This window comes from Fukomys damarensis, unplaced genomic scaffold, assembly GCF_012274545.1.
Source record: "Fukomys damarensis isolate Sample0158 unplaced genomic scaffold, DMR_v1.0_HiC HiC_scaffold_20, whole genome shotgun sequence".
NCBI lineage: Eukaryota > Metazoa > Chordata > Mammalia > Rodentia > Bathyergidae > Fukomys > Fukomys damarensis.
In genome coordinates, this window is record NW_022900932.1 from 38783256 (window position 1) to 38795976 (window position 12721).

General features: G+C 41.9%; 1 protein-coding gene across 1 annotated transcript in view; it reads left to right on the forward strand.

Moving 5' to 3' along the window:
• Positions 1–5011: 5011 nt before the first annotated feature.
• The window catches only part of Ifit5 (interferon induced protein with tetratricopeptide repeats 5), a 14689-nt gene continuing 6979 nt past the window's right edge, over positions 5012–12721 (forward strand). The window contains exon 1 of the mRNA XM_010632129.2: positions 5012–5102. Within this exon, the coding sequence (XP_010630431.1) occupies positions 5098–5102 (5 nt within the window). The 5' untranslated portion in view covers positions 5012–5097. The remainder of the gene's footprint in view (positions 5103–12721) is intronic.

Here is a 12721-nt window from a genome sequence, read left to right on the forward strand (position 1 = left end):
AGGTGGGATGGGTAGGGGAAGAGTAAAAAGGGAAAAGAAAAAAATGTGAGAGAATGAAAAGGTGAAAATAAAGTGTTTGTAGATGGGGAGGGGAGGAGGGGGTGAAGGGAAGGCAGAGGTAAGGGGAAAAAATGAGAATCAAGACTTGCCATGTAGAGGTACATGATCCCAACAATGAATGTAACTGTACTGTGTCCCTAAAATGTACCAATAAACTCAATTAAAGCTGAAAAATAAAAAATAAAAAATAAAATAAAATCTTAAAAAAAAAAAAAGATGCCCGGTTTCAAATTATACTACAAAGCCATGCTAACAAAAAAGGCATGGTACTGGCCCAAAAATAGAACAATGGGACAGAATAGAAGACATGAAAACAAATACACATAACTATGGTGAACTGATTCTGGAAAAAGGTTTAAAATGTACAAGGGAGAAAAGATACCATCTTTAATAAATGGTGCTGGAAAAATTGGATATCCAACTTGTACAAGATGGAAACTAGATCCTTATCTCTCACCCTGTACAAAGGCCAATTCAAAATGGATCTCAATCCTAAGTATAAGACCTCAAACTTTGAAAATGCTGAAAGAAAACACAGGGGAACAACTTGAAGCCATAGGCACAGGCAAAGATTTCCTCAAAGGGATACCAATAGCACAGGAAATAATAGCAAGAATCAGCAAATGGAACCACTTCACATTGAAATTTTTCTAAACAGCAAGGAAACATAGAATGAAGAAACAGCCTAGAGAATGGGAAAAAGTCTTTATCAGCTACTCTTTTGACATAGATTTAATACCTAGAATATATGAATAACTCAAAAAACTTAACACCGAAAAAAAAAAAAACATATCCAGTTAACCATGAGCAAATAAGTTGAACAAACTCATCTCAAAAAAAGTGCAAATAGGGCCAGGAATTTAACAGTGGCACTGCACCTGCCTTGCAATCCCCAGTATACCTCCCCACCAAAAAGAGAAAAGGAATGAGGAGGAAAGAGAAGGTAAGGGTGGGTAATGGAAGAATGAGTATAATAAAAGTATACTATATGCATTGCAGTCCCCTCTCCCGCTATGAAGCTAGGAAGGAGGTTGAGGGAAAAAAAGGTGACAGGGGAGTGAAAAAGATCACAGTATGCTATGTGGATGTACTAATCCACTGAAATTAAACCCATTAATTTATAAGCAAACAAAGATGGGGAAAAGACAACCAAACTAGCTCTTCAGTAGGTAACTAGCTCAAAAAGCCCTACTGTGCTTGGTCTTTAGCAAGCTGATAACATATTTTAGACTAAAAATAATTGCCTTAGAAAAGATAGGAGGATTTTAGATGGTGCACCTTCCTTAATAAACTGCAATTGGATGTTTGAGATATTTCAGTAGAAATGGTTCAGCATCTGTCCAAATAATAATAAATATTACAAATTGTATTCTTTTTTCAGGCATGCCTGTAAATTAAGAGACTGCGGAGTTCCTTGACAACTGTGTCACAGGGGAAGGAAGGGTTCAGAGAAAGGAATGACACCAGGGATTGCATCTCCAATTATGGAATCAAATGGATTCACACTCGCATTGGACACCATAGGTTCTTGTACCCAGGCTAAGCCCAGGAGCACAGGTAAAATCACCTGAGAATTTCTTAATACTAAGGTGGGATGCCCAAGCCTAAACAGTGTTTCACTGGACTGCATGATTTTTAATAATGCCAGGAGGATGAGGCAGGAGGATCACAAGATGAAGCCCAGTCTGGGCAGCTTAACAACTTTACAAGACCCTACTTCATAAATAAATAAATAAGGCTGAAGGTGTAGTTCAGTGTGAAGGTCCTGGGTTCAACCCCCAGTACTCTGGGGCAAGATGGGGAAAGCACTTCCTTAGAAGACTCTGGCATACATGAAAGGTAAGGTTTGCTATCTATTCCAAATCACTTATCTGCCTAAGAAATCAAGGTTCACCTGTGTAAAGTGACTGCTTGCTGCTGACCAGTCTTTTTTTTTTTAATAGTTTAATTAGTTTCATTGGTACATTTTAGGTAACAATATAATGATATTCATCACTGGAGATTTGTACTTTTACATACTATATCTTGGAGTTTAGAGGTGAAATTTTATTTCCTTCAAGTTTTACTTTCTTCAGTTCCATTTTCTATCCTACCTAGCTCATATGCAGGCATGCACACACACACACACACACACACACACACACACACACACACACGGCCTGTGCTCTGTTTCCTCTATACTCAGTGTTTCTCTGTGCTGTATTGCCTGTGGGTCTGTTTATTGCAAAGACACAGTGAGACAGATGATAACCAACCAACAAAAGCCAAAGCCCCGTAGAACCCGGACCAATGCCGATACAGAGCAATGACAAGAGGAACACGTTATTCCCCACTTTCAGCATATTTAGAGTTTTGCAAAATAGGAAAACTATTCTCTGAAAATGTAATTTGACCTGCCTGTTAGGTGTTTAAACTCAAAATCCAAGAACTACCCTTGAGGATGCACAAAAATTTAAATAAGTTTGAGCTCTGGAGCCTTGGAGGGCCTTCTCTTCCCACTCTTGCACCTGCCTTTGACAGCGCATCCTTAAACTCATGGGTGCTTAGAGTTTAGCTCCTTCCCCCTGAAGGAAAGTTTTAAGCTTTCTTTTTTTTTCTCTGAAAGTAGCATAATTTTAATTTAAGAAGTAAACTGTCAGTAGACTAAGAAAGCAAGTACATATTTATTAACATGGGCAAATATGAGGTTGAATTCAAACAACGAGTCCCAAAGAGGAGTGAAATAAGCTAAAGCTGAAATTTCTCCCTTACAGGACAATGGGCACAGGGACAGGGATATAGGCAATTCTGGTGGCATGGTGAGTGGTCATCAAAGAGGATCTACGTACGCAGAAACTACCCTGTCAATGATTAGTTTGGAAACTAGAAAAAGTCCTGGGACAGACATGAAGTTCCAACAAAGTCCATGTGATGTGATTTGCTCTTAAATTGTCTCATCTGATCAGATAATGAGATTTCAGGGTAGGATGGGAGTAGCCCTAGTTATTTTGTGAATCTTGTTTTAACATAGATAAGGAAATTGGGGGAAATGCACTGCCTTCAATTCTGAGAGAGAAACAAATCAATAAGAGGGGTGCTTTGATTCTTCAGGCCTCATTTCAGGCCCTCGGAATGTCAACAGGCCAAACTTTGGATTATCAGTTTTGAACCCAGTACCCTCAATTCTCAACCAAGTTGACTATTTCTGTCACCCTTACAAAAAGGTAACATCCAAAATGCTCATTACTTAGCTAGAAGGACATTTTTTGTTTGTGATACCAGATTCCTTCCAAAAAGAGAAATCTGCTTGAGAACAGACCCCGATCTCTCAGCTATCCCTCTTCTGTCCAGTTGTCCAGTTTCTGGTCACCACCAGCCTTCAGGGGAGGCAGCAAGAGGCTGATGCTCCTTGTTAGGGCCTGAAGCAGGTTTGGCTCCAAATGCTGGCAAGTTTCTGGGTTTCTGAAGTTCTACACACACACCTGTGGTCCAGGTGCAGAGTCACTGCAATCTGGTTTCATACCCTCTGGCACTCACTCGGTCACCCATAAAACACTGCCCTTAGTCCTTGCCTCTTGGCTCTTGACCACAGAACAGCAGACAAAAAGCACCTTCAGAAATCTCCATTTCTTATTACTACTTCTCTCTCTTAGTTCAATAGCTTGACATTATTTTCTGTGAAGTTTCTTGTTTCTTTTTGTTTTCTGGTCATGAGAAAAAAGATGGCTAACAATGGCCCCAAAGTCTATATATGAATGGTTCAGCACACCCAGACTCAACTTTTCAGTAAAGTCAATCTGACAGTCTCCTCTCAAAAAGGAGATCTCTAAGGGTTAAATTAACTGTGGCTGGGTTGAGTTTACCTTGTGGAAGATTCTGAGGAATCATGATCACACATATCAGTATGTTGCAGAATTTTAAGAGACAGGAGAGACCAAAGGGAATCAGGAGGGTTATTAGGTATCCCTTGACTTAGTTGGACTCTTGCTTGAAATACTCCGGTGAACTCACCCCCCTGGGCTACATCAGAGTCTTGTTGAAATAAAGTCCAGCAGCCAATGAAGATCAGCAGTAGAAAGCAGCACCCAGCAGAGTCGACCTATAGTGTCCAGCACAAGCTTGCACCAGAAGGCTGTGTCTGGCAGTGGCAAAGACCAGTACCTGGAGAAGTTGATTCTGTGCTTCAGCCTCAACCAGCGCCGAACAGCCGTGGCAGCAGCAGTGGTCAGCACAGTTGGCTGTGTGTCAGCTGCTTGCATCCAGCATTATCTGGTATTATCTGATGATAGGGCTGCTAGCAGAGCTGTACTTTGCTAATTCATGATTTCCATTTGAATCTATAAAAAGAACTCGAGGCTGAATGGCAAATAGCCCCACCAGCTAGGTAGTAAGCATTCAACTCCTGAGATTGGGGGTGGGGGTGGGGTAGCAGATCCAAATATAACATGCTAATTTTCTGTTCCTGTGAATAAGCATAAGGTTACTAACTGCTTTTTGCCCCTGACTGTTCTCCAGAAATTAAGTAAAAGCATAGCATACTTAGACACACTCTCAGAGAATGGCAGCAATCAGGTTACAAACTCTCATTCCGAGGTTTACAGAATTTTATCCTAAACCTGAATAGACTGTGGTTCCAGATAGGGAACCGAAGGTGAAGAAGAGAAGGTGTGATTTTTGCACTTTTTCACAGCCATTTCACAGTCCCTGTCTCCAGGTTCAAGGCACTCTACACTAAGTACTATCTCCTAGTTCCAGAGTTTTCCCACTCTGGAAGAGTGAAATTTACACATCAAAACATCATTTCCCAGCTGTTCTCAGCCAGTTCTCCAAAGACTGCAAAGAAGGCATCGCTGGTTAAGTTTCTGTTTCCATAGCAGCCACTGACCAGCTGTATTTTCACTTTCTAGTATCGTTTCTAACTTCTGATTGCAGGGACACTCCCAGCTTACATCACTGGCTGTTTTTATAGCCCTGTTCTTGTATTTCATTTTGACTGGCCAGATCTCTGAGGACTTCTTGCTAAAATACAGCAGAACGGTTGCCTAATTCACAGCAGCTATGAGGTAAGGACTTATCTGACTGTCGGCTAGCATGTCTAAGGTTTGAAAAAAAAAAAAGTGTTAAATCATTGCTATCTGGAATGTCTCTTGTCAGTGAGGTCAAGCTTCCTAACTCTTCTCTTTGAGTGTTTGCTTAAGGAATGAATATGTGTGAATGCAAATACATTTGTGTACCTAGATGAGCTGTTGCATTTTAATTGTTGTTAGCATCAGCCTAAAGCAACTTCCTTTATGCTACAGCCCAAAGCAGAGAGAGAAGAAGGGAGTGAGTATTGCAGGAATGGAAAAAATGATCCCAGTGTCAGACATACCTTTCACTAGGCTCACTCTGTCCCCTCTAAGGAAAGGAGGGACAGCTTGACTGGGTAGAAACATCTCTTTTGCTCTCTGATCATTGTGCAGGAAAAGCAGGACCCACATAATTGTGGGACCTGCATTTGGACCTCTCACATACTTTGGAACGATGTGGGGTGAAGATGGGAGAAGTTCAGGGCCTTTCTATTGACTTCTAGTTTCAGGTTGTTATAGTTGTTACTGCTGCTGTTTGGGGTTTTTATTTCTTTTTGGTGATATCCTGGATTGAACACAGGTTTTTCACCCTAAGCTACATCCCCTACCCCTTTAAAATTTTTTCATTTTAGGAAAGTGTCTTGCTAAGTAGCTAAATTGCCTGGGCTTGGCTCAATTTTGTAATACTCCTGCCTCAGCCTCCCAGAGTACTGAGATTATAGGCATGCACAACTTCACCTGGCTGGTCTCACTTTCTGACTGCTGGACTCTGATGCACTTCTGATAGCATTGAAAATTGGCAGGCTACTCCTTCCTTGGGACACCTGCAAATCCTTGACATGCTCTTTCCTATAGGTCCTAGCTGCAGTTCTGTTTGGGGGCATTCACACTTGCCTTGCTCAAAAGGCCTAACATGGTCATTTCTGTGTAATCACAACTGAACACTGGGTCACCTCATTCCTGAAATCAGCAGATAAAATAATTAGTTGATACTGTCTTGAAAATATCCACTCAGTGCTTCACTTGGAAAAATCTGAAAGGGCCAAAGTTACAGAAAATACTCAGTTGCTGGCCTATGATGTACTCTCCTTCACATACAAAGTTCTCCCTGATCACTGAAATAATTAAATGACAGCAATAATAACAGCTATTATAAAGGTAGCATTGACTTCTGTGCTTATTAAGAGCCAGCCTACTCAGCTCTCCACCCTGCTGCCAGCAGCTCTGTCTGCTTTCTTTGTCTCTGCTTTTGCCTATTGTGATCCTTTCACACAAATGAAAGTGTTCTGCAATATGTTTCTGCAGTGGAATCTTATGATGTCATTGCCCCTTTCCCCCATTTTTGTCTGAGCTGGTCACTGTTCTACAAGAAGGAAGCTAAGCCCCCTTGATGCCACTTTTAGTTCTTTATCTCTTCCCAGTCCCCCAGTGTGATTGATCCAGCTCCCTTCACCACCACCATCCCCTGCCTGTCTTCCCTTAGTCAGCTGGATGCATGCACAACCAGAGTCACTGCACTGGGCCCACTCCACACACGGAAAGGGCACACACATGCCACAACGACCACCTCTCATCGATACCGTGACCCTGTGGAATTCCAGCCAGCTTGCTGTAGCCCACCATTTGGAACTGTGCAGAAAGCCTACCTACGTGACGGGCTAGACCTGGTAATGGTTGGCCCAGGTGTGCGTCTCTCAGTAACTTACTCCTCACCCTCAGTATCCATGCTCCTTAGATCTCCTTCCCACTGCTCCTACAAGGCATCTTGTGCTCTTCTCTCTGGGATCTGTGAGTAATCAACTGCTTTTGTTATTTCACATTTTGTTGGAAGACACACCTCTGCATCTCACCTGACTGACACACCCGCACTTTCTTTCCTGGCGAGTATCTAGAGAGTGGACAGGTGGTGTGAAGAAATTAGACAAGGCAGGTGAGTGCCATTAGGAATCTGTCTGTATAAACAGATGTGTTGTGACAGGGACGTCTAGTGACAGGTGGGACACTTAGGCATAAGGCAGATTAGCAGGTTAAGGAAATGTCCCATGAAGGGCATGCTTTAAACCTTTGTTAGCGAATTCCCTGAAGGCCCATGAAAGGGCTGCTCTTAAGAAGGAGACCTCAAAACCAAATGAGGGCCGGGAATTTAGCAGTTCATTGGCCTGCCTTGCAAGCACGAAAACCCGAGTTCAAACCCCAGTACCAAAAAAAAAAAAAAAAACAAATGAGGAAAAGGAGTCCAAAAATTTCCTCTTGTGCTTGCTTCTTTGATTTAACATGTTTTCAAGGCTTGTCCATATTGCACGTGTATCAGCATCATTATTTTTCATGGCTGAATAATACTCCAACTGGTGACTGCGCTCTGTTTTGTTTGTCCATTCATTAATGCTCAACATTTGTATGATTTCCACCTTTTGAATAGTGCTCCAGTGAATATCCATGTACTAGAATTTGAGTATCTGTTTGCAATTAATTGGAGCATTTATTGAAGTGTGGAGTAAGCCCAGGATCATGTGCTTAGGAGTGTGTCATATGGTAACTCTGTTTTTGTTATACTGAGAGACCACCAGGCCTCCTTCTACATTTGACGTTCCTACCAGCACTGTGTTTGGGTTCTGATTCCTCAACGTCCTTGACAGCACTCTTGTTATTTTCCTCTTTTTGTTTGGTTTGTTCATTTGTTTGTTTGTAGGACTGGGAATTGAATCCAGTGGCATTCTACCACTGAGTTACGTCCTCATCCCTTTTATTGTTTTATTTGGAGACAAGGTTTGCTAAGTTGACCAGGCTGAGCTCAAACTTATGATCCTCCTGCTTCAACCTCTTTTAGGGCAGGAATTACACATGTGCTGCATCTGGCATGTTTTCTAGTTTTTCACTATTATTCCAACTTTGTGGAAGAGAATGGTATCTTAGTTTCCTGTTACTGTGTTTTGCTTTGGTTTTTGTGTGTGATGGGGGCAGGATTGTTTGTTTGTTTGTTCTACTTCATTTTTTCCCATACTGGATTTGAACCCAGAATCTCTCAAGAACTCTACCGCTGATTACTTCTCCAGCTCACTTATTTTATTTCGAGACTGGGTCACATGAGCTGGCCTCCATCTTGTGATCTTCCTGCCTCAGCCCCACAAGCAGATGGAATTACAACCCACACACCACCTCATCCACCTGTACTGTGGTTTTGATATGCATTTTTCTAACAGTTATTGATGTTTATTGAGGTTTACCATACTTTTTGTGTGCATCTTCTTTTGAGAATATCTACTTAAATTCTTTGCCGACTTTTTTAATTTGGTTGTTTGATTTTTTTGTTGATAAGTTGTAGGGTTTTTAAAATACATATATATATTCTACATATACTTATCATATAAGATATATGACTGTAAGTATTGTCTTTCATGCTAGTAATTGTCTTATAACTGGTGGTACTACTCTTGGGAAGCACACAAACTACTTATTTTGATAAAGTCTAACTTTTTCCTTTATATTATTGTTGCCTTTTAATTTGGTATCCATATCATAACCAAAAAAATGTCAAATGCAATGCTATGAACACTCCCCCTCATGTATTCTTCTACAACTTCTGCAGTCTTGGGTCTTACATCTCAATTCCTGGTCTATTTTGAGTTAGTCTTTGCATTCAGGATAAGCTAAGGGGCCAACTTCATTCTTGGGGAGGGTTTTGTTTTCCTTTTTTTTTTATTACCCGGAATCCAACTTGGGGCTTCTCCCTTACTGGGCAGGTGCTGTGCCATTTTGCTATATCCCAAGCCCCCAACTTCTTTCTTTTACACCTGTTTTTCCACTTCCTCACATCACTTGTTGAAATGACTGTCCTTTCTTCCACTGAGGGGCCTTGGCACTCTTGTCAAAAATCATTTCAGTGTACTTATGAACTGAACTATGTCCCCTCCCAAAATCATAGCTTAAAGCCTTAATTCTAAATGTGACATTAGTTATAGATGGTGCAAAAGGAATAAAGGTCCAGTGAAGTTTGAAGGATATGTTTTGACTTACATAGGACTGAGGTTCTTGCAGAAGAGGAAGAGACACAGCGTCATCTATTTTGATGAGCCAGGGAGAAAAGGCCATATGAGGATGCTGGAAGAAGGTGACCATGTTCAACTGAGGAGGCACTTACTAGAAACTGTAAGGTCTGGGACTTTTATCTGGGACTTCTAGGTTCTAGAGCTGTGAGGAAATACATTTCTGTTCTTTAAGTCAGCCGATATGTGCTATGTTGTTATAACAGCCCAAATGGGCTAATATACCCACCATGTATTCTAGGGTTTACTTCTGGGCTCTCTTCATTGACCTACATCTCCATTATCTTCAGTTGGCCTGTGCGTTTTTGGTTGTCACAATTGTGGGTTACTAGTGACATCTGGTGGGTACACATAGGGATGCTGTTTAAATATTCTACAATGTAACAGATAGCTTCCTGCAGGAAAAATTAGCCAGTCCAAATGTTAATACAGCCAAGGTTGAGAAACTCAGACTTCCATTATTTCTTAGAAGAGATACTGACAGTGAGTGTTTATTCTGAAGGACTATTTTGGGGAACACTTACCTACCTACTCTGTTTTAGTTTCCCAAGCAGATTTTAGATTAGTTGTCATTTTTCATTTTTTCTTCCCCTTTTCTACATTTATTGTGTCTAACTAATCTTGATAAACATACATTCAAAAGACAACAAAACTAATTCTCAAAAATTCACTCAATCCAATCTGTTAGAAAATGAGATTCAAATTTCTATCACCATATTCAATATTTACTGAATAGTCAGATATTTGTTTCTTCTCAATCCTGAAAATGCATATTCCTTTGAAATTTTTTGTAGACCATTTTTAATTCAAATTCTTAAGCAATAAAAGTAGATAACCAATAAATTTTCCTCTAGATTTCTACAGCTGGTTGCTTAATTACAATTCATCTAAACTTCAATAATCAAAGGCTATTTATTAACTCAAATGCAGCTAAGGGTGAAGAAAGGGAACAATTATAAACACAGAAGGGAAAAAAAGTGATCAGCGTGCTGGAAAACTTTTCAAACATTAGACTACTATTAAATTTTGCTACATTCTTTGTAAGAAGGTAATGCTAGGTTTATTTTTCAATGCAAAATAAATCTTTCAACTTCTTTTCTAAAACTTGGTTTTCCACTTCCAATAAATATTGCATTATTCCTATAGGCCTACCACACCCATGTCTCCTCTCTGACCTTATTTCATGTGGCTTTGTCCTGCTCTCTGCCCTCCAACCATACCTTTTATGCTTGCAAAGTATGTACTCACCTTGGGGTCTCTGCACCCTTTATGTTAGTGAGTCCCATCTTTTGAATGCCAGTGGCCTCTGCCCTTGGTGTCACAGCTCTTTCACGTTACAGCCCTTGGGGGCTTCGAGCCACCCGGTCAGCTCCTCCCCAGCAGAGGTTTGTAGCCACTTTGGCAGCTACCTGGTGCTCTTCCACCAGCTTCTGCCACCTCTTTGGGTTCTTTGGAGGTGGTGATCAACTGCCCCGGTCGGCACTGCCAGTCTCTGCTGCTGGCATTTCTCAGGACTGGCAGCACCTAGTGTTGCCAACTCCTTTTAAAGAGATCTGCTCTGTTCACACTACACATTATAAGAATTTACAGGAGGGAGGCTTTATCAGTACCTGTGCTATACCATATGGGGCTTAATACACCCAAGGGAGCCCGCATCAACTAAACCGAGGAGTGTAAGGGAGCTCCTTTCACAGATCAGGAGTGGGCTGCATGTGGAACTTTTTAAGGAATTCATATTAATGGAGTACCCGGTTCATCAGGACTGACTGCAGGGCAGAGTCATCTGGGATAGGTCTGTGTTTTAAACCTGTTGCTTAGATGTCCTAGGAGAGGACATCTAAGAGCATCAGCTACCATGGTAACAGTTTGGCTGACAAGTACTGCTTGACTGACAGCACCCAAGTTTCTGGGGGGAAAGGGCAGGGCTGAAATTCTGACTGCTACTGCTTTCCAAGCATCTCCAGGGGATCCAGCCATGCTGATCATGGCCTATTGGGGTTTGGGGACTTCAGGACATCAATAGGCACCAGTGCCTCTCCAATCTTTGCCTTCTCAGGAGTGGTTTCCTGGCCACTCCTCCAGGAGGGGGATGAAGCAGCCCAGCAGGAGAAGAGGCATCAATGGAGCCAGGTGCCTGTCAGCTGGGCCTGAAGGCAGTGGCTAAAGTCCCTGAAGGTGATGGGAAGGCTCTGAGGCTAGTGGCCCCAGGCCACTTTGAAGAGACCATGGGGATGGAGGGCAAGATTGTGCCCCTTCTGGCAGTCAGAGGAAGAAGAGAAGATTTGAGCCTAGTTTTCTTTTTTCATCTCACTCTTCTACCCAGATCTTTGCTCAGTTGCCATTTTCTCAGTGAAACCCTCTCACCACCATATTTATGACATCCTGTAACCCCAATCCTGCCTCTGCTTTATTTTTCTCCACAGCACCATCTAACACTTAATGTGCTTTACTTAGTAATTTTATCCCCTCACACTATAACTCCGTAGGGATAAGGGCCCTTATCTGCATTATACAGTATGTTGCTATACTGACAATATTTTGAACAATTTCTGGCTTTTAGCAGTTCTTCAATAAAATGTGAAGGAGGGAAGGAAGGAAGGAAGGAGAAGAAAGGAAAGGAAAGGAGAGAATTCAGAGAGCACAAAACTGTTTTGTATGGGTATTTGTCATTTTCTGCTTAGGTTTCCAATACCACCACCACCTCCTCATATTCATGGACACATTATTACACAAAGCACCACTAGCAAGGATACAGAAGAAAAAAATCACAAATTCCTCATAATCGTGGTTGTGAGTGTGTATATCTCTTTGCAAAGCTATTTAGCAATATCCAACAAAATGTAAAATGTATACACATGTTTAAAAGTGTATACACATCTTGATAGCTTTAAAGCTAATAAACAGAAACAATAGCGTGGTACACAATGTTGCAGTGTCGCTGTTGAATCAGAACACTAGAATAGAAGTGGGGACTTCGCTTCCACTTAGGATGCCAAAAGCTGGAAAGAGCATCATAGCTACTATTACAACCAAAAGAATGCCGAGCTGGGCATGGCGGTGTAAACCTATAACTCTAGCACGCCGGGAAGCTGAGGCAGAAGGATACCAAGCTCGAGCCCAGCCTAGGCAATTGGATGACACGACTAGACCATCTTTCCAAATTAAATAAGTAGGTAAATAAATAAGTGGTGCAGTAGTGTAGCCCGGTGTGAAGGCGCTGGGCTCAATCTCCAGTATCACACACATAAATAAGCTGATCGATCAACCTCTTTTTTTTGTTTTGTTTTTTGTTTTTTGTTTTGTTTAAACAAAAGTCAAACCCAGCAGCCCGGCCAACTCAGTGAAGCAGGTTCAGAGGCAAACTCAAAGGGCAGAGAGAGGCTCCCAAGGACCCTGCGTTCCGCAAAGATCTCCCCAGGGCTCCCACGCTCTGGCATCAGTTTGGTTTCGGTAGCTGGCTGGACCCGCGAGCTAGGATCAGATTCGGTTTCTGTTGTTTTCCTGCTGGGTCCTGCTTTGCGCACAGGCGGGGTCGCGGCCAGTCCCCGAGCTGCCCACCCCTGGCTGCAC